At 37.7% G+C, this 23,345-nt stretch overlaps 1 protein-coding gene across 1 annotated transcript in view; it reads left to right on the top strand.

The window, feature by feature from the left end:
* MYOM2 (myomesin 2) overlaps positions 1–23,345 on the top strand; it is a 123,473-nt gene that overhangs the window by 72,912 nt on the left and 27,216 nt on the right. Inside the window, exons 29-31 of the mRNA XM_037812938.1 lie at positions 4,869–4,982; positions 14,442–14,529; positions 15,068–15,106. Coding sequence (XP_037668866.1) covers positions 4,869–4,982; positions 14,442–14,529; positions 15,068–15,106 — 241 coding nt within the window. The remainder of the gene's footprint in view (positions 1–4,868; positions 4,983–14,441; positions 14,530–15,067; positions 15,107–23,345) is intronic.

Here is a 23,345-nt window from a genome sequence, read left to right as displayed (position 1 = left end):
CTCTGGATACTCTTTCATGGTGAGAAAGACTAGAGGCTGCTGGACCGGAATGAAAGATGTTTCAATTGGCTCACTGAGAGATGATAAGAACGTGAACAAGGATAGTGATGAAATTATACATAGAACGTAAGGGATATATTTGAGAAATATTTAGGAATTAAAACCAACAGGAACTGGTAAATAATGAGATATGAAAGTGTAGGAAATATCTTAGAAGATGCTCAGATTGCTGTTTGGGTAAACTGGGTGTCAGTGTGATAGTAATCAAAATCAGCACTAAAGGGAGATGACCAAATTTTTGGGGTTTGAGGATAAATTCGGTTTTGAAAATATTAAATTTGCTATGTCTGTAGAAGTGGCACTAAGATGTAACCTGCTTCCAATGGATACGTGAGCCTGGCACTCAATGAAAAAAGATCAAACTGGGATATATAGCTTTATACTGTATCAGACCACACATGGTGGTAAAAATTATGCAAGTGGATCAGATTGCCAAAGGAGAGAATTTAGAGACATAATTATAATGAGAAACAGTAAAGTTCTGGAAAATATCAGTTTATCAGAGTCAAACAGGAGAGAAGCTCAGGGATTATTAAGGAGAAACAGTCAGAGAAATAATAGGAGAATCGACAACAAAATGGCCTGATGACAATTAAGAAGGTAGAAAGATTTTCAAGAAATCATATATTACAAAGTTTAATGATATAAGGGCTAAATTATCACCCTAGATTTGTCAATGTTTAGGCCATTTCTCTCACTATTTAATGGTATAATAGTGAGAGAATCTAAATTGCAGTGGGCTGATGAAACGAGATAAATGAGGAAATGGATGTAGAGCACATTCTACTCTTTAGAGATACATGTCGGTAGTAAAGGAAAGAAGGATTAAGAAAGGTTTTCTTCCCCCAGTGTTTGAATGGGAGAAGGTCAGTCACATTTATAGGTTAAGGAGAAAGAAATGAATTCAAACTAAGGGTGAAGACAAAGGAGAAACTGGGAATAAGTGATGAAGCATTGCCTTGAAGATGAGAATGAATGAAAAGAGTTGGAGGGTCAGTTCCTCTTTCAAGTACTAAATCAGGGTGAGAGGAAAAATGGATAGAGCAAATGGAATATATGTCAGCACATCCTTGTTGATTTCACTCACTTTTCAGTGAAGAGGTGAAGGATATTGAGCATGAGGGGGATGGTCTGCATGTTGTTGATAGGAGAGGATGGTGATCAGTCACTTGGGGAAATACGAGAGGGAACTCAATAAGAATTAAAGGAATTGTTGAGTAGATTTGATGACTAATGGTAATTGAAGATATTGGTAGTGGCATAAATCTGTGCATTTGTATTGATTTTCTAGATATACTTTGTGATCCTCATGTGAGAGTGGAACTTGTGAAATTTGGGATAGATTCAGGTTTGGGGGTTTGCTGGTGTATGTGGTAGAAGGGAAGATGCACTAGGTACTTTGCCTGTTGTCTAATTTTGCTTCAGTTAATCAAGCAGCTGTCTAAGTTGAAAAGGAAAGTAAGTAGGCCAGGTGATAAACTGAGAAGAAACAGGGAATAAGTCCTGGAGGTCTTTTAGCTAAAAGAACTGGTGCACAAAGAGCCAGAGGGATGAGAAAGATGAAAATAGAAGGCCTCTTTGAATGGGGCATTGGAATATAAATTTTTTTGATGTTGGGAAGTGTCAGAAGACATAAAGAGAAAGGTTGTGCTCAATAAGCAGAAAACTAATGGGAAAGACTGGAAGATGGCAGAGCTCAAAGAGTTGACATTTGAAGAAGGAGGGATTTATATGAGAGTGCTGTATAATGATTTGGAGCCAGAAGGGTGCTGAACACATCCTCAGTTAGTTCTGGGTTCCTCCTTGAAATCCTGTAATTAAATTAATCTAACTATTCTTCTGGTCATTGTTAGAGTTGGTAATTAATGTGTGATTAGATTTCCCATTTGCACATCTCTTTTTCTTGATATTTATGACTGAAATTTTGACATTTAACTTGCTCAAGGTTGTTATACATTTACTTCAGAAAAAAATCTAAAATTTTTTGTAGTAGGTGCCTTGTGCTAATAAGTTTGATAGGAAGACTCAGAGACAAAAGCATTATAAAAGAAAAAGTTTCACTTGCAAAGAAGTTGTAAGGCAGAAAAACTTTAGAAGGACTGACTCCACAAGTGAAAAATGAAGGATATTTAAAGGGAAAAAAAAATCCACAGGATTACTAAAGATAGGCTCTTTTACCTTAGTCTGTGGTAGAAAAACAGCAATTTTTCTCAAATGATTATCATATGCAAAAATGATATGTATCTTCCAATTTTTAGACATAACTGCAAAAAGATTTGTTCATTAAGTATTTAGTAACTTTGGGGCAATGGGCCAGGTGTCATTTATTTTAAGTAACAGAGATAGGCAGAGTGACTGTTATATTTGGTTTATTCTTTTTTTTCTGGTCATAGGACAGTGCGTGCATGTTGCACACGCACAATGGTGACAAGAAAAAAAGAATTCTGTTTCTGTATGTACTCTGGTAGCATTTTAATGGTATATAACTGTCTATAAATATTTAAAAGTATTTTAAGTTCCCTCACTAAAGTTATTAATAAATCTTTAAACACAGATATTAGAGAAACTATATAAATATTATGTAATATTTGAGTATTTTGTAATTTAATGAACTTAATTTGCATACATGTGGTCCTTGTCAACCCTGAGGTACTATAAAAAAACTTTTCTACATAGTTTTTATTTAATAATATTGGGTACATGTTTTTCTTAATTTTACTTACACACAAAGGTACATGGAGAAAAAAGTTATGAGGACATACTCATAACTTTAGAGAAAACTATTTTTTAAAGAAATGCTTAAGAGAAACCTCAGTCATATTTACAATCATGTTCTCAAACAGAACAACCATGTGAACAACCATGTTTTCAACAGAACAAAAATCTGTTAAAAAAATTTCGGTTAGAGCACAAGTGGAGTATTTGAGAGTGCGAACTATTACAAAGTTTGAGTTAGGATGGAACATACGATGTCTAAGGTGCAATCTTTTAATTATATTTTCTAGATACTTACGTTCACTTTAGATGCCTATATTTTAGACTGGTAGAGAGAAGTCAAAGAGAGTTCAGAAAAGACACAAATGAGCTATTTAGGGGGATAAGAACCCTCTATCCATAGGACAAATATGTTAATTGAGGACATTTGTTTTAACAGAGGTTGAAAATCACTGTAAAGTTTTTTATTTAGAGGACAAGGGCCAACAATTTAAAACATCTTTGAGGAAGAGAGTAAGGGGAAACCATATTGAATTGTGGAAGGAGACAGTGAGGGAAGTCTTTGGGAATGCACTGACACTGAAAATGGTCACCAAAGAAGATTTTGAAATGTTAAAATGGAGAAAATCATTTGTTAGAATTATTTAGCTATGTCCATCCTACCATTTATTGCCAACTTACAGTTCTGACTTTAGAAAGAAGATCTCCTATTCCTGTCGAATGGGATACAATCCGTCCATTCATTCAGCAAACATTTATTGGTTACCTTCTCTGTGTCACGCCCCCTGCCATACACTGGGGGTGCCTGACACTGTGAATAAAACAGGAAAAATCCCTGTTTCATGGAGATTACATTCTACCTTTGTCATTAATTGTGTCAGTTGACAGCTGATACAGAAATGCTAACATATGTTGCACTACTACACTATCAGAATTCATCACACCATCTAATATTTTTTTTTTTTTGTAATTGACATCACTTTTGTTGAGTCCATATGGAATCTGAATGCAAACTTTTCAATCTTATATAATCCAATGTATTCAGTAATTTCCACTCAAATAAAATTAGTATTCTTACTAATCTTTGGAAGTCTGCAAAACTTAGTTTCTCATGTAAGCTGAGGTCAGAGATTGAATTGTGAGGAATATTAGTAGAGAGTAAGTCCTCTTCCAAAGTATTAGTTTCCCGGAGCTGCTGTAGCGAAATGCCCACAAATCGTGTGGCTTAAAGCAATAGAGATCTATTCTCTCACAGTTCTAGAGACTAGAAGTCCAAAATCAGGGTGTTGGCAGAGTTGGTTCCTTCTTGGAGTCTCTAATAGAGAATGGATTCATGCCTCCCTCCTAGTGATTGTCAGAATCCTTGGTGATCCTTGACTTGTAGCTGCATCACTCCAGTCTCTGTCAAGGACTTCACGAGGTATTCACTTATCTGGGTGTCTGTGTGCCCAAATTTCCCTCTTTTTATAAGAACACCAGTCACTGGGTTAGGGCACATCCTGAACCAGTGTGACCTCATCTCAACTTGCTTATAGTTGCAAAGATCTTCTTTCCAAATAAGATCACATTCACAGGTGCAGGCAGTGAGGACTTCAACATGTCTTCTGCAGGGACACAATTCAACATCCACATTGGGTTTTTAATGTTAAGGTTTTATTCCCTCTCTGTGGTTGCAATATGAAATGTCATGCTGTGAAAAGAGCAGCCACTAAACACTTTTATAGACCTCTAGGAGTATTCTATATTATTTATAAATCTCAAAATATATTGCTTATGACTTGTCTTTATTATTGACATTTCATATAAACCACAAGATCTTTATGCCATCTAATTTCATGGGCTAGGATGATGAGAAATTATTGTCCTTTGGTATGCAACTGTGAGGGCTTAATTATTCTATAAGCTGGAACTTAGAAAAGTATTTTCCATTATTAGGAGTGGCAGCTTTTCCATGAGCCTCTCTCTGACACTATGTCTGTAATAAAAATTGATAGATGTGTTTTTTTTTTATACCTGTGGTTCAAATTCCTGATAGGCTTTTCCTTAAAAGCCAGAATGATTCACATACTTAACTTATGATTTCAATTTTGTAGGTTGCAAACACCAAGAAAGAGACAGTTTTCAAATGGCTAAAGGATGATGCACTGCATGAACCTGGAACAACGCCTAATCTGGAGAAGGCAGTCTGTGAGCTCCTCATACCAAAGGTATAATGTATTAAGTAAAACAAGATATAAGCAAAACAAAAATATTTCTTTCAAATAACCCATAAATTCTGCAATATCTTCCAATTTGCTTCCTGAATTTCCATGGTTTGCAGAGAAAATGTATTAGCACTTATTATATTTTGTCACAGCATTTTTTTTTCTTTTTTTTTTATTAAATTCAGTTTTATTGAAATACATTCACACACCATACAATCATCCATGGTATACAATCCACTGTCCACAGTGTGATAACATAGTTATGCGTTCATCACCACAGTCTATCTCTGAACATTTTCCTTATATCAGAAAGAACCAGAACAAGAATAAAAAATAACAGTGAAAAAAAACACCCAAATCATCCCCCCATCCCACCCCATTTGTCCTTTAGTTTTTTTTTTATCTTCATTTTATTGAGATATATTCATATACCACGCAGTCATACAAAACAAATCGTACTTTAGATTGTTCACAGTACCATTACATAGTTGTACATTCATCACCAAAATCAATCCCTGACACCTTCATTAGCACACACACAAAAATAATAAGAATAATAATTAGAGTGAAAAAGAGCAATTGAAGTAAAAAAGAACACTGGGTACCTTTGTCTGTTTGTTTGTTTCCTTCCACTATTTTTCTACTCATCCATCCATAAACTAGACAAAGTGGAGTGTGGTTCTTATGGCTTTCCCAATCCCATTGTCACCCCACATACGCCACATTTTTATACAACTGTCTTCGATATTCATGGGTTCTGGGTTGTAGTTTGATAGTTACAGGTATCCACCACCAGCTACCCCAATTCTTTAGAACCTAAAAAAGGTTGTCTAAAGTGTGCGTAAGAGTGCCCACCAGAGTGACCTCTCGGCTCCTTTTGGAATCTCTCTGCCACTGAAGCTTATTTCATTTCCTTTCACATCCCCCTTTTGGTCAAGAAGATGTTCTCCGTCCCACGATGCCGGGTCTACATTCCTCCCCGGGAGTCATATTCCACGTTGCCAGGGAGATTCACTCCCCTGGGTGTCTGATCCCACGTAGGGGGGAGGGCAGTGATTTCACCTTTCAAGTTGGCTTAGCCAGAGAGAGAGGGCCACATCTGAGCAACAAAGAGGCATTCGGGAGGAGGCTCTTAGGCACAACCATAGGGAGGCCTAGCCTCTCCTTTGCAGCAACCGTCTTCCCAAGGGTAAAACCTATGGTAGAGGCCTGAACCCATCAAACCACTAGTCCCCTATGTCTGTGGTCATGTTAGCAACCATCGAGGTGGGGTAGGCCAATACCCCTGCATTCTCCACAGGCTCCTCAAGGGGGCACTACATCTTTTTTCCTTGTTTTTCTTCTTTTTTTTTTTTTAACTTTCCCTTCTTTTTTTTTTTTTTTTTTTTTTAATCTTCATTTTATTGAGATATATTCACATACCATGCAGTCATACAAAACAAATCGTACTTTCGATTGTTTACAGTACCATTACATAGTGGTACATTCATCACCCAAATCAATCCCTGACACCTTCATTAGCACACACACAAAAATAACAAGCATAATAAATAGAGTGAAAAAGAGCAATTGAAGTAAAAAAGAACACTGGGTACCTTTGTCTGTTTGTTTCCTTCCCCTATTTTTCTACTCATCGATCCATAAACTAGACAAAGTGGAGTGTGGTTCTTATGGCTTTCCCAATCCCATTGTCACCCCACATACGCCACATTTTTATACAACTGTCTTCGATATTCATGGGTTCTGGGTTGTAGTTTGATAGTTTCAGGTATCCACCACCAGCTACCCCAATTCTTTAGAACCTAAAAAGGGTTGTCTAAAGTGTGCATAAGAGTGCCCACCAGAGTGACCTCTCGGCTCCTTTTGGATTCTCTCTGCCACTGAAGCTTATTTCATTTCCTTTCACATCCCCCTTTTGGTCAAGAAGATGTTCTCCGTCCCACGATGTCAGGTCTACATTCCTCCCCGGGAGTCATATTCCATGTTGCCAGGGAGATTCACTCCCCTGGGTGTCTCATCCCGCATAGGGGGGAGGGCAGTGATTTCACCTTTCAAGTTGGCTTAGCTAGAGAGACAGGGCCACATCTGAGCAACAAAGAGGCATTCGGGAGGAGGCTCTTAGGCACAACCATAGGGAGGCCTAGCCTCTCCTTTGCAGCAACCGTCTTCCCAAGGGTAAAACCTGTGGTAGAGAGCTAAACCCATCAAACCACCAGTCCCCTATATCTGTGGTCATGTTAGCAACCATGGAGGTGGGGTAGGCAAATACCCCCGCACTCTCCACAGGCTCCTCAAGGGGGCACTACATCTTTTTTTTTTTTCCTTGTTTTTTTTTTTTTTTTTTTTTTTTTTTAACTTTCCCTTCTTTTTTAAATCAACTGTATGAAAAAAAAGTTAAAAAGAGAACAAACATACAATAAAAGAACATTTCAAAGAGACCATAACAAGGGAGTAAGAAAAAGACAACTAACCTAAGATAACTGCTTAACTTCCAACATGTTCCTACTTTACCCCAAGAAAGTTACCCAATATAGCAACATTTCTGTGAACTTGCTCCTAGTATATCCATCAGATATTAACAGACCATAGTCATTCCTGGGCATCCCCAGAACGTTAAATAGCTTATCTGTTCTTCTTGGATTATTGTTCCCCCTTCCTTAATTGCTCTCTATTGCTAGTTCCCCTACATTCTACATTATAAGCCATTTGTTTTACATTTTTGAAAGTTCACATTAGTGGTAGCATATAATATTTCTCTTTTTGTGCCTGGCTTATTTCGCTCAGCATTATGTCTTCAAGGTTCATCCATGTTATCATATGTTTCACGAGATCGTTCCTTCTTACTGCCGCGTAGTATTCCATCATGTGTATATACCACATTTTATTTATCCACTCATCTGTTGAAGGACATTTGGGTTGTTTCCATCTCTTGGCAATTGTGAATAATGCTGCTATGAACATTGGCGTGCAGATATCTGTTCGTGTCACTGCTTTCCGATCTTCCGGGTATATACCGAGAAGTGCAATCGCTGGATCGAATGGTAACTCTATATCTAGTTTTCTAAGGAACTGCCAGACTGACTTCCAGAGTGGCTGAACCATTATACAGTCCCACCAACAATGAATAAGAGTTCCAATTTCTCCACATCCCCTCCAGCATTTGTAGTTTCCTGTTTGTTTGATGGCAGCCATTCTAACCAGTATTAGATGGTATCTCATTGTGGTCTTAATTTGCATCTCTCTAATAGCTAGTGAAGCTGAACATTTTTTCATGTGTTTCTTGGCCATTTGTATTTCCTCTTTAGAGAACTGTCTTTTCATATCTTTTGCCCATTTTATAATTGGGCCGACTGTACTATTGTCATTGAGTTGTAGGATTTCTTTATATATACAAGATATCAGTCTTTTGTCGGATACATGGTTTCCAAAAATTTTTTCCCATTGAGTTGGCTGCCTCTTTACCTTTTTGAGAAATTCCTTTGAGGTGCAGAAACTTCTAAGCTTGAGGAGTTCCCATTTATCTATTTTCTCTTTTGTTGCTTGTGCTTTGGGTGTAAAGTCTAGGAAGTGGCCGCCTAATACAAGGTCTTGAAGATGTTTTCCTACATTATCTTCTAGGAGTTTTATGGTACTTTCTTTTATATTGAGATCTTTGGTCCATTTTGAGTTAATTTTTGTGTAGGGGGTGAGGTAGGGGTCCTCTTTCATTCTTTTGGATATGGATATCCAACTCTCCCAGCCCCATTTGTTGAAAAGACCATTGTGACTCAGTTCAGTGACTTTGGGGGCCTTATCAAAGATCAGTCGGCCATAGATCTGAGGGTCTATCTCTGAATTCTCAATTCGATTCCATTGATCTATATGTCTATCTTTGTGCCAGTACCATGCTGTTTTGGCAACTGTGGCTTTATAATATGCTTCAAAGTCAGGGAGTGTAAGTCCTCCCACTTCGTTTTTCTTTTTTAGAGTGTCTTTAGCAATTCGAGGCATCTTCCCTTTCCAAATAAATTTGATAACTAGCTTTTCCAAGTCTGCAAAGTAGGTTGTTGGAATTTTGATTAGTATTGCATTGAATCTGTAGATGAGTTTGGGTAGAATTGACATCTTAAAGACATTTAGTCTTCCTATCCATGAACATGGAATATTTTTCCATCTTTTAAGGTCCCCTTCTATTTCTTTTAGAAGAGTTATGTAGTTTTCTTTGTATAGGTCTTTTACATCTTTGGTTAAGTTTATTCCTAGGTACTTGATTTTTTTAGTTGCTATTGAAAATGGTATCTTTTTCTTGAGTGTCTCTTCAGTTTGTTCATTTCTAGCATATAGAAACATTACTGACTTATGTGCATTAATCTTGTATCCCGCTACTTTGCTAAATTTGTTTATTAGCTCTAGTAGCTGTATTGTCGATTTCTCAGGGTTTTCTAGATATAAGATCATATCATCTGCAAACAATGACAGTTTTACTTCTTCTTTTCCAATTTGGATGCCTTTTATTTTTTTGTCTTGCCGGATTGCCCTGGCTAGCACTTCCAGCACAATGTTGAATAACAGTGGTGACAGCAGGCATCCTTGTCTTGTTCCTGATCTTAGAGGGAAGGCTTTCAGTCTCTCACCATTGAGTACTATGCTGGCTGTGGGTTTTTCATATATGCTCTTTATCATGTTGAGGAAGTTTCCTTCAATTCCTACCTTTTGAAGTGTTTTTATCAAAAAGGGATGTTGGATTTTGTCAAATGCTTTTTCAGCATCTATTGAGATGATCAATTGATTTTTCCCTTTTGACTTGTTAATGTGTTGTAATACATTGATTGATTTTCTTATGTTGAACCATCCTTGCATGCCTTGAATGAACCCCACTTGGTCATGGTGTATTATTTTTTTAATGTGTCTTTGGATTCGATTTGCAAGTATTTTGTTGAGGATTTTTGCATCTATATGCATTAGGGAGATTGGCCGGTAGTTTTCCTTTTTTGTAGCATCTTTGCCTGGTTTTGGTATTAGATTGATGTTAGCTTCATAAAATGAGTTAGGTAGTGTTCCATTTTCTTCAATGTTTTGAAAGAGTTTGAGTAAGATTGGTGTCAGTTCTTTCTGGAAAGTTTGGTAGAATTCCCCTGTGAAGCCATCTGGCCCTGGGCATTTATTTGTGGGAAAATTTTTGATGACTGATTGGATCTCTTTGCTTGTGATGGGTTGGTTGAGGTCTTCTATTTCTTCTCTGGTCAGTCTAGGTTGTTCATATGTTTCCAGGAAATTGTCCATTTCCTCTACATTATCCAGTTTGTTGCCATACAGTTGTTCATAGTATCCTCTTATAATTTTTTTAATTTCTTCAGGATCTGCAGTTATGTCACCTTTTTCATTCATTATTTTGTTTATATGGGTCTTCTCTCTTTTTGATTTTGTCAGTCTAGCTAGGGGCTTGTCAATCTTGTTGATCTTCTCAAAGAACCAAATTTTGGTGATATTTATCGTCTCTATTGTTTTTTTGTTCTCTATGTCATTTATTTCTGCTTTAATCCTTGTTATTTCTTTTCTTGTACTTGGTTTAGGATTGGTTTGCTGTTCATTTTCTAGCTTCTTCAGTTGATCCATTAGTTCTTTGATTTTGGCTCTTTCTTCCTTTTTAATATATGCGTTTAGTGCTATAAATTTCCCCCTTAGCACTGCTTTTGCTGCATCCCATAGGTTTTGGTATGTTGTGTTCTCATTTTCATTTGTCTCTATATATTTAGCAATTTCTCTTGCTATTTCTTCTTTAACCCACTGATTGTTTAGGAGTGTGTTGTTAACCTCCAGGTATTTGTGAATTTTCTAAGTCTCTGATGGTTATTGACTTCTAATTGTATTCCATTGTGGTCAGAGAATGTGCTTTGAATAATTTCAATCTTTTTAAATTTATTGAGGCTTGTTTTATGTCCCAGCATATGATCTATTCTGGAGAAAGTTCCATGAGCACTAGAAAAGTATGTGTATCCTGGTGATTTGGGATGTAATGTCCTGTGTATGTCTCTTAAATCTAATTCATTTATCAGATTGTTTAGGTTTTCAGTTTCCTTATTGGTCTTCTGTCTGGTTGATCTATCTATAGGAGAGAGTGATGTGTTGAAGACTCCCACAATTATTGTGGAAACATCAATTGCTTCCTTTAGTTTTGCCAGTGTTTCTCTCATGTATTTTGTGGCACCTTGATTGGGTGCATAGACATTTACGATTGTTATTTCTTCTTGCTGAATTGCCCCTTTTATTAGTATGTAGTGGCCTTCTTTGTCTCTCAAAACATCCCTGCATTTGAAGTCTATTTTATCTGAGATTAATATTGCTACACCTGCTTTCTTTTGGCTGTAGCTTGCATGAAATATTTTTTTCCATCCTTTCACTTTCAGTTTCTTTGTGTCCCTGTGTCTAAGATGAGTCTCTTGTATGCAACATATTGATGGTTCATTTTTTTTGATCCATTCTGCGAATCTATATCTTTTAATTGGGGAGTTTAATCCATTTACATTCAACGTTATAACCGTGAAGGCATTTCTTGAATCGGCCATCTTATCCTTTGGTTTATGTTTGCCATATTTTTCCCCTCTCTCTATTAATATCCTTTATTGTACCCATACCGAACCTCTTTAGTACTGAACCTTTCTCCAAGTCTCTCTGTCCTTTCTTTCTTTCTCTGTCTGTAGGGCTCCCTTTAGTATCTCCAGTAGGGCAGGTCTCTTGTTAGCAAATTCTCTCAGCATTTGTTTGTCTGTGAAAAATTTAAGCTCTCCCTCAAATTTGAAGGAGAGCTTTGCTGGATAAAGTATTCTTGGCTGGAAATTTTTCTCACTCAGAATTTTAAATATATCGTGCCACTGCCTTCTCGCCTCTATGGTGGCTGCTGAGTAGTCACTACTTAGTCTTATGCTGTTTCCTTTGTATGTGGTGAATTGCTTTTCTCTTGCTGCTTTCAGAACTTGCTCCTTCTCTTCTGTGTTTGACAGTGTGATCAGTATATGTCTCGGAGTGGGTTTATTTGGATTAATTCTATTTGGAGTTCGCTGAGCATTTATGATTTGTGTATTTATGTTGTTTAGAAGATTTGGGAAGTTTTCCCCAACAATTTCTTTGAATACTCTTCCTAGACCTTTACCCTTTTCTTCCCCTTCTGGGACACCAATGAGTCTTACATTTGGATGTTTCATATTATCTATCATATCCCTGAGGTCCGTTTCGATTTTTTCAATTTTTTTCCCCATTCTTTCTTTTATGCTTTCATTTTCCATTCTGTCATCTTACAGGTCACTGATTCGTTGTTCAACTTCCTCTAGTCTTGTACTATGAGTGTCCAGAATCTTTTTAATTTGGTCAACAGTTTCTTTAATTTCCATAAGATCATCCATTTTTTTATTTAGTCTTGCAATGTCTTCTTTATGCTCTTCTAGGGTCTTCTTGATTTCCTTTGTATCCCGTACTAGGGTCTCATTGTTCATCTTTAGTTCTTTGAGTAGTTGCTCTAGGTGCAGTGTCTCTTCTGGTCTTTTGATTTGGGTGCTTGGGCTTGGGTTATCCATATCGTCTGGTTTTTTCATATGCTTTATAATTTTCTGTTGTTTTTGGCCTCGTGGCATTTGCTGAACTTGATAGGGTTCTTTTAGGGTTTGTAGACCTATTGAAGTCCTTATCTCTGATTTATCAGATCTACAGCTTTGTGGAGTACACTTTCTCTAACTAACCAGCAGGTGGCGTCCACGAGCCACCTGTTCTCCACAAGCCAGTTCTCCCCTGCTTAGCCATTTTGGTGAGTGGGAGAGTGAGTCTTGTGGGGTCCAATTGGTGTACCAAGCTTGCGTGTGTAGTTGGTGTTGGCTGCCCTGTATAAGGGGCGTGTTTCTGGGCAGTCAGGGATGGGGGGTGGCTCTAACAATCAAATCTCCCTGGTGATCCTAGAGTTTTAAAGCTGCTGCAGTAGTCTAATCCTTCAGTTCAGTCCTGCCACAGTTTGTCTCTGCCACTGACCCACAAGTCCTTGGTATTGGCGTATGGCTCCTGAGACTTGCAAGTGGGCCCCTCTTCCAGGCCGTGCACCCCGGGTCCTCTGTTGAGGGATGACTGTGCTATGTCACAGGTGAGTGCCGTCCCCCCAGGGCAGTTCTGGGCTGCTGGGCTGTGTAGGGAGGCTCCCAGGCTGCTGAAATGATGGCTGAATGGGGCTTTGTTAATTCACACTGCTCTACCTTCCCAACTCTGGGACAATCAGCTGAGGTTGCAGGGAAGGCTAATGTCCACGCCTAGTTTTGTGGTGTGTGCCTGTTATTTGAAGCACTTCCGTCACACTGGGTTGTCTGGGGCAGGTCTGGGCTATGGGGCTGGCGATGGACAGGAGTGTTTCCTGTCCACCAGGATGATGGCTGTGAGCGGACACCCCCCTTTTCTTGGGAAGTTGTGGTGTTTAGTGAATTTTCTTAGCCACTGGATTATTGCGTTTTGTCTCAGAGCTCTCCTAGTTCTGCTCTTGACTTGACCTGCCCAAATTGCAAGTCTTTGAAGCTTTCTGTATTGGGCTTCTTAGAGTAATTGTTTTAGAAAAAGAAAAAAGGATTAAAAAAAAAAAAAAAGAAAAAGAAAAAAAAAGGGCCCTCCTCAGAGATCTAATGGGTTATTGAAATGCTAAGAGACAAAGCAACCAGGGCCATTAAGGAAAGGTCCACAGGGCAGAGAGATCAGCTTTTCTTCGGGATTTGCATATGCGCCTCAGGGCCCTTCCCCTTTCTATGTTCACCAGAACTCCAAAAATCCTCCGCTTTTATTTTGCAGTTTTTCGTGTTGTTTTTTTTCTATGCCTGTCTCCTCTCTGCTGGGCTGGGTGCTCTCAGATTCTCTGGTGTCTGGTCTCCGTCTATCTATGGTTGGAGTTTGGATCAGCAGAATGAGTTTCCGATAAGGGCTGCCACTGCAGTTCTCCCTTCTCCTTCCCGGAGCTGACAGCCCCTCCTCCCACGGGACTGAGCCTGGCAGGGAGGGGCGCGGGTCCCCTGGCCGCAAAAACTTACAGATTTCGCTGATCTCAGCAGTTCCACGTTTTCATGAGTGTTGTATGAAGTATGCCCAAAGTCACATTGCTCTGTGGTGTCCAGTCCACGCAGTTCCTGGCTTTCTACCTACTTTCCTGGAGGAGTAACTAAAACATACAGCTCACCAGTCCGCCATCTGGCCCCGCCCCTGTCCTTTAGTTTTTATCCCCATTCCTCCACTCATCCATACACTAGATAAAGGGGGTGTGATCCACAAGGTCTTCACAATCACACTGTCACCCCTTTTAATCTACATTATTATATAATTGTCTTCAGGAGTCCAGACTGCTGGGTTGGAGTTTGGTAGTTTCAGGTATTTACTTCTAGCTATTCCAATACATTAAAGCCTAAGAGGTGTTATCTATATCACAGCATTGTTTTTACCTAAATATGGGATGTGTTTTATTTGTAGTTGTCAAAGAAAGACCAAGGTGAATACAAGGCAACCTTGAAAGATGAGAGAGGTCAAGATGCATCTATCCTTGAAATAACTGGCAAAGGTGAAATAAAGCCTTCTTTGTTCTACTAAAAAGAAATCCATTTTGCCAACAGGATGAGATGTGTTATGAAGACACATTCATCTGTATCTTTAGCTTAGTACACATTGTTGCTTTAGCAGTAAACAGTAGAAGAAAATGTATTTGTACTTTAGTTACATTCAAAGCTGTTTCAATGTTTTAGAAAAATGTATGCTATTACTTTGGGTTTATATGAAATGCCGTTTGAGTCCGTCGTCATAAGGCAAGTTTCATCCCATTACTAATGTAGTTAAAATGATTGAAACAGTGATGAACTGATTCAATTAAATGTATGGTTAGATTTATGTTGAGTAAAATGTTCTTGTTCCTTGTTTAAAAAGTGAATACTTAGAAGGATTTATTACACACATAAACCTTTTATGGATAAATTTTGCCATTTTAATGTTTCATTTTTTCAAATGAACATCACAATTTCCTGTATCAATTTAATTAAACATGAAAACACTGTTTTCTGATAAAATTATACATCGTAATGGTACATTTCCCTTCTCCCTTTCAGTGTATGATGATATGATTTTGGCATTGAGCAGAGTCTGTGGTAAGTAAATGCCTTCTAATTTCCAAATCATTTTGGGTGCTAAAATCACTATCTCCTGAGATGGGTATTTTCCCTTGCAAAGGAAGAAGCTAATGGATTTGCAGTGCATTCCCTGTGATAGACCTGGATTCAATGGCAGAACAGTTATCTGACTGCTTTCATGATGCTTTTTTAAAGGATTTTTCAGCCATTATATTTAGTCTTTGTTTAACAATCCCAGTTTAGGCTTCCTGATTAGCCACTTCTTCCCATTTGCCTTAGGTTAATTTGGATGAATGCTTTGTACTTAATTGCTATCAGCGTCTTTAATACAAATGTTGAATGATGTTAATGAATTTTTAAGTCTCTGGCTTTGTGTCATATGTATCAATCCATTTTTTAGCTTTGCAAATAAACTCTCCTCCATTTACCTTTCTGTGGGAATGGGGAACAAAGAAATTGGTGATTAATTTCAATAATGATATGTTATGTTTGTGTTGTGCTTTATGCTGAGAATTAGACAATTTTATTACTGTGGGCTTGTTAGAGATTATTTAACTTCTATTTTCAGATCAGGTAACTAAGACTTGAGCAGTGAAGTGGCTTAACCTGGGGCTCTCAGCCAGCAGGAGTCAGGACTCGAACTAGAATCTAATACGTGTGTCAGTCCCGAGATCAACTGCTATCTCACACCATTTTTTTCTGGCATCCTTCTGAAAATCCTTTTATGTTTATTTTATCACTGATTTATCAAAACAGCTCTGTAAGATAGATTTTATTCCTTTTTGCTTGGTCAAATCCATGATTACATTTTTTTTAGTTGAGTTTTTTTTTAAATGTAATTTTATTGAGATATACTCACATGCCATATAGTCCATCCAGTGTATACAATCGGTGGTTCACAGTGTCATCCAATAGTTGTGCATTCATCACTATGATAAGTTTTAGAACATTTGCATTACTCCAGAAAAAGAAATAAAAAGAAAAAAGAAAACCCCAAACCTCCCATACCCCTATCCCGGGCCCTCCCTGTTGACCCCTAGTATTGTACTCCACCCAATTTTAAGACTTACAATAAAGGTACATCAACTAAGACAGTGTAGTACTACACTTCTACATTTTTTTTTTCACATATTACATGATTATATTTATATGAAATCTCCAGAACAAGCAAATCTGTAGAGGCAGAAAGTTGACTAGTTGTTGCTTAGGGCTGGGAGAAAGGGCAGGGGAAGAAGGGGTGTGGAACGGGAACATGGGAGCAGGAGTGATAATTAAAGAGTGCAGGTGTTTCTTTTTCCTTTTTTCTTTTTTTTAGTTTTTTTTTTGACTTTATAAATGCATTACTCAAGTGTATTACAAATACATATACAACTCTATGTCATAGTCAGAAAAGTTATTGACAAAAGCCCACAGTAAGACATATTATCTACACCCCCTGCAATTTTATTGAGATATATTCACATACCATACAATCATTCACAGTGTATAATCAGTTGTTCACAGTATCATCATATAGTTGTCCATTCATCATGACAGTCAGCCCTTGAACACATTCATTACTCCAAAAGAAGAATAAAATAAAAGTAAAAAAGAACACCCAAAACATCCCATACCCCACATTCCCTCCTATTATTCATTTACTTTTTGTTGCATTTTTCTACTCATCTGTCCATACACTGGATAAAGGGAATGGGAGCCACAAGTTTTTCACAATCACACAGTTACACCATATAAGTGCAATTGTCTTCAAGAATCAAGGCTACCAGATTGCAGTTTGACAGTTTCAGGTATTTCCTTGTATCTATTCCAATACACTAAAAACTAAAAAGGGATACCTATATAATGCATAAGAGTAACCTCCAGAATGACCTCTTGCTCTCAACTCCGTTTGAAATCTCCCAGCCACTGAAACTTTATTTTGGTTGATTTCTCTTACCCCTTTTGATCAAGAAGATTTTCTCAATCCCACAATGCTGGGTCCAGGCTCATCCCCAGGAATTAAGTCCCATGTTGTCAGGGAGATTTATACTCCTGGGAGTCATGTACCACCACGTAGTGGGGAAGGCAGTGAATCTACCTGCTGAGTTGGCTCAGAGGGAGAGGCCACATCTGAGCAACAGAAGAGGTTCTCTGGGGGAGACTCTTAGGCACAAGTGTAAGTAGGTTTAGCCTCTTCTTTGCAGCAGCAACAGATAACTACATTTTAAATGTGAGTTTTATTCTGGGTGATTATTAATGGGCCAAATACACTATATGGGTATGCAAGCCACTTTGTGAAGGTCACTTAAGCCATTTGAAGGGTGGATTAACTCACACTCCAAAGAGTTACTTCATATTCAAATATTATATACTATGCTAAAAGGCACCACAATTTTAATGCAGTTGATCTCAATATTTTGAAAAAGTGAATGCACATACGATAGACACTAAACTGATGGAAAAGGCAGTTTTTCTCACTTTATTCTTATAACATTGGGTGAGAGATGACTATGGCTGGATGTTTCATGTGCATTTCATTGGAAGTTAGATAGGCCCGGGACTTCCAACATCACTAGATTTTAAGCCTCTGTTCTCCTAGGAAACTAGGCTAATGGAAGTCTTTATATAACATTTCAGAATAAAAGCATTATTTGATCTACAGTAGGCATCTATGGGTAGAAAAACAGAGCTTCACGTACCATATTCCCTTAGATTACACAGAGCCTGCAGATGGCCAGTGTGACTTGGCTTCTTGCACTCCCAGAGCCCCTCTCTAGAGCTAGTTGGGGTTGTTCTCTCAGTGCTTGGTTGGTAGGTTGACCTAGGGTATTTTAACTGGTGAAATTCTTGGCAACACTGAGGAGTCTTAGCTCGGAGGAACATCTTTGGTCTCCACTTCATATAGACAGCTTTCTTCACATGCTGTGGATTCTTTTGCCTTGTCCTTTTTGTCTCAGGCAACATAGAGCCTTTATTCTTTGACCTCTGACAGTGTACTAGTTTCTATCCTTCATACTTTGCGAAACTGCAAGACTCTGCTTGCTTCACTTTCTTCTGAGAACATTGGTAGTGTCAACATGCAAACACACACTCAGTCCACCCTTTTGCTTCTTTCAGTCTCCTTTCCTTGGAGTCAGTCCATTATCCAAGTAACAAAAGAATGGTGGATTTCCCAAATCATCCTGGCAGAATTTGGAGAAACAGGTGGTCATCTTTACAAGTTTCTTTATTGGTAGTTTATATAGTATTCCAGGTAATATTTTTAAGCTCAAGTCTTGCAGTTTTAGACTATTTAGCTTTCAAATGGAGACTCTTGTGATCTCTACTCAGCTTTTTAGAACTAAAAGGAGTCTCATTTTTGTCAAACTAATAAATTAGATAACTGAGGTTGCATTATGTGTTTTTGAAATATCTGAGAGTAATGATGAATGAATACTCTCTTCTTCAGTGGAATGCTAATAGTTATGTAAATGTTGGTTTTGAAAAGTCATATCATACATATTAGAATGCCTGAGTGGGCTTCTGCCTTATTGAAAGCTGATCTAGCTATACCCAGGAGAGGTGTTTTGGGTCAAATTCTATAGTTATGTGTAACAGCAGGTGTAATATACCAGTTAATATAAAGGAGTATCACCGCACAGGAAGGTGCAAAGGGCTGTCAAAAAACAGAATTTTTGTTTTGTGGAGCACCAAAAAATTTCCTTATGTTTAGTTTTCTTGACATGTAGACTAACATTCTCTTCACTGGTAGGCAGGGTAGGGAGATGTTCAGATTTCCCCATAGTTTCTAAGACCAAACAGGCCTTTGACATGTTTGTCTTTGGGAACAATCAGTTACCCCTCTTCTGGGAGCCCAGAATTTTCTTAGACTTCAGGGCCACCTAGAGGCTTTGGATAAAAATGGGATCCTCTTTACAGCCTCCCAGATTTCTTGGCTCTTAGACCCATGAATCTCCCCACAGAATCCTGCAGGGACATTATGTAATAACAGAGCAAATGATGCTTTCATACCCAGCCAGAGAAACACAATCACCTAATGTATCTACAGAATAAAACTGTTTTTGGGTTCTGAAGGTCAAGGATGTTCTTAGTTATAAAGCAAACTTGTGCATTATTACACACATAGATATAGATATAGTCAGAGTCTCTGAAACTCTCTTGACCTCAATCTCCTCATCTATAGAATGAGGGATTTGGACTAGATGATATTCAAGTGCCTTTCAGATTTAAAATTCTGTAATTCTGTGGATGCAAATAAATACTTTATAAAATATACTTATAAATTATACAAACTTATCTGTATATTTGATGACATATATGTATATGCCTTTTTAAAAAATAAATTTCCATGTTATATATGCCTTTAAAATTTCTTTACTTTTCAATGTTGACTTTTGATATGGAGAAAGCAGAATAGAAGAATCAAACTCTTGATCTAGGTTTTCTCTATCTCCTTCAACTATACCTAACAAAATGCACTGAGAGACTATTTACACAGAGCCTTTGAAGATACCATACAAAATATTTAGGTGAGAACTCAGATTGCAGAGAAGTTGGACAATTTGTTTTGGTTCACTCAGTTAATTAGTAGCAGAATAAATGTGAGACCCTAATCTTCTAGTGTTCCTAGATTTAGGATTCTAGTGTACCTTCAAATATACTTCAGCGACCTTCTTTACACAATATTTTTTTCTAAGGCATTACCCACATGATTATTTAGAATAAATAATCACGTAAGTTTATGAAATATGTAAAGTGTATTATTACCTAAAGTGGGCCAAATTTAAAGACTATAACTTGATTTTTAATATTTATAGAACTCTGAAGTATCTAGTAAAATAATGAAAAAATCACTTGTTGAAACAAACATCAACGGCAGAATTTTCTTTTGGCGTGGTATTGCATAGATTAAATATCTACTCAGCTAAATATTCTATAATAAAAATAAAAATACTCCTTAAACCTTTAAAATCAGTCTTAGTAATGATGCAGTCATTAAAACCAGAAAATAAGAATACAACTTACTAGTTGATGTTTGCCGCGGTCAGTATCATTCTTGGAAAATAGGCACTTGTAATCTGATTACTTAGAAAATGTATCCTGTTGTCCTTTCCTCTCTGTGGTTGGCAAAGTTAATTATCCATTGATTTGCTAGCTGTAATGAGACCCATATGTTTCTGTAGGGTGTATTTTAACTTCAGTATGCAGGACTTGATTATCAGTATTTAGAGAAACTGCTTGGCAAGGTCCTTGCATTTGAATTGAGGAATTTTCTAGAATTGTTCTTTCTGTTCAGTCTCTGGTTTCATTTGTGCTACCTTTCCCTTCTCTCTGTTTTATTGGAAAATTTTCTTGGTTCATGAGCATTTATTGATTTCACTTGTAGTCTGAAAAATGACTCAACTTTCCACTGGTTGGCCTTGTTCAAGACTACAGATTTCAGTACTTTTGTGTTTGAGGATGTCTAGTTTGCTAAACTCTGTGACAAGCTTTGTGCAGGAAGGGAGCTTAGTTATCGAGTGGTCCACTCCACCCCATTCCTTTATAATGCAGATGATGAAACTATAAGGAGAAATAAATAGGAGAGGTGTTCAGAAAAATAGTTTTCTGCTCTTTTTGGGGGGCTTTCCATTGTGTTCCAAACTTCTAGCAAATCCAAAGTATTTTAAGCACCCCCTGTGGTCTCTGTTTACATTTTTATCTCCTTTCCCATCTTTTATTTTCCTTCTCTAGCCTCCTTTCTGCCCACTAAGAACATGCAATAGGAGAGGCTGGGGAAGAAGAAGTGTTTCATGTGGATATTAATTTCAAATAGTTCCCTTTGACCTAACTCAAAGCTTGGGGGCAGACAAGTCTGTCCTCCTCCTCTTCTCTCTATCCCTCCCCTTCCTTCCAGCACCTTCCATCATTCATCTTCTTGCTCAGCTTCTACTGCTTGCACCATACTACCTGCACCGCTACCAATCACTCATATTTTGTTTCCTTTGCCCTTATGAGAGTTGTTTGCTTGTTTGTTTTTGAACCCAAAACACTGGTCACTGAGTCCTCAGAGCTCACTCTGTTTTGACTCCCTGAATGTCTAGTTGTAATGCTGTTGGTGCTGGCTGAATATATAGGGGTATTCTGCTTCCACTATTACTGTACTGACTGTGTGCACATTTTTTTATTGTGAGTTTGTGAGAAGGTGTATGACTTTCATTGTAGATTTGAACTAAAATGAGGTTCTTGTAAATGACATCACTCACAAGAAATAACGGTGAGAGAGCTTTTTACATTCACAGTGATCTACTCAATCCTATGTTATGGATCACAACCTATAAAGTGTTTATTTAAGATGCAGGCAATCAACACTTCATTTACCTACCTCTAGTTTTTTAATACTCAGGAGAAGAGGCCTTTATTAAAAACAAGTTAAAAAGCCTAAACATTTTGACAACTTAGCTATTCCCTTACATTCGGCCTTATTTATAGGGAGTATATTGGGAAACGACCCATAAACCACCATCTTATTTCTGTCAAAGTTGACAAGTTGAGTTTTCAATCACATATTTGTGTATCTAAGGTTATTTCATGTTGATGTTGAATGAGGCTTTGATTTTCTTGCATCTAATCTTAACTTTTCCTTATTATTTTGAAGAACAAAGGGCCTGTCATTGGTCCCTTAAAAATATATGCCTGTTTATTATTATGTCAATTACAAATTGTTAAGGATATTCCACCCTTTGATAACAGCATCAAGGAACTGAAATGGCACCCAGAAGATGTTTCTTAAGGGAAGTTCCCATGCCACTAACCATTTCCATTAATTAATTATCACAATTATCAACTTATAAATAAGACTACATAAATGCTTCACATATTAATGTGATTTCCATAAAGATTGTTCTTTCAGCAAAACCTCAAAAATTTTTTTATTAAAGCAAATGTAAATTTTAGAGAAAAATCATGCAGAAAGTACAGTTTCCACATACCTCCCCCCTCACAAACACATTTTTCCTTTTAATTAACATTTTGCATTAGTGTGGTACATTTGTTATAACTGAAGAAACAATATGTTTATAATTATATATATAGCTACTTTCAAGTGTACAACTCAGTGGTGTTAAATACATTCACAATATTGTGCTACTGTCGCCACTATTCATTGCCAACAGTCTTCCACCACCCCAAAGAGAAATCCTGTATCAGTATAGAATTAACTCCCTATACCCCACCCATACCCCTTCCCCTGGTAACTTGTATTTTAATTTTAGACTCCATTAATTTGCATATTCTAATTATTTCATGTCAGTGAGTGTTCTAGTTTGCTAATGCTGCCGGGATGCAAAACACCAGAAATGGATCGGCTTTTATAAAAGGGGGTTTATTAGGTTACAAAGTTACAGTCTTAAGGCCATAAAGTATCCAAGGTAATGCATCAACAATTGGGTACCTTCACTGGAGGATGGCCAATGGTGTCTGGAAAACCTCTGTTAGCTGGGAAAGCACGTGGCCGGCGTCTGCTCCAAGTTCTGGTTTCAAAATGGCTTTCTCCCAGGATGTTCCTCTCTAGGCTTCAACTCCTCAAAAATGTCACTCTTAGTTGCTCTTGGGGCGTTTGTCCTCTCTTAGCTTCTCCGGAGCAAAAGTCTGCTTTCAAAGTCCATCTCCAAAATGTCTCTGTAAGCTGAAGCTCCTCTCTCAGTTCCAGTGCATTCTTCAAAGTGTCCCTCTTGGCTGTAGCTCCTCTTCAAAATGTTACTCTCAGCTGCACTGAGTTCCTTCTGTTTGTCAGCTCATTTATATGGCACCAGTGATTTAATTTAGACCCACCCTTAATGGGTGGGGCCACACCTCCATGGAAATGATCCAATCAGAGTCATCACCCACAGTTGGGTAGGGTGCATCTCCGTGGAAACACTCAAAGAATTACAATCTAATCAACGCTGATACCTCTGCCCACACAAGATTACATCAAAGATAATGGTGTTTTGCGGAACATAATACATTCAAACCAGCACAGTGAGATTATACAATATTTGTCCTTTTGTCTCACTTATTTCAGTCTTCAAGTTTCATCCATGTTGAACTTCATTCCTTTTTATGGCTGAATAATATACCAATGTATGTATATGCTACATTTGATTTATCCACTCTTCTGTTGATGGACACTTGAGTTACTTCCACTTTTTGGCAATTGTGGATAAAACTGCTCTGAACATTGGTATACAAATATCTCTTCCAGTCCCTGCTTTTGGTGCTTTTGAGTGTATACTTAGAAGTGACATTGCTGGGTCAT

This window comes from Choloepus didactylus, chromosome 20 (assembly GCF_015220235.1).
Source record: "Choloepus didactylus isolate mChoDid1 chromosome 20, mChoDid1.pri, whole genome shotgun sequence".
Lineage (NCBI taxonomy): Eukaryota > Metazoa > Chordata > Mammalia > Pilosa > Megalonychidae > Choloepus > Choloepus didactylus.
This window is presented reverse-complemented; position numbering and strand designations above follow the sequence as displayed.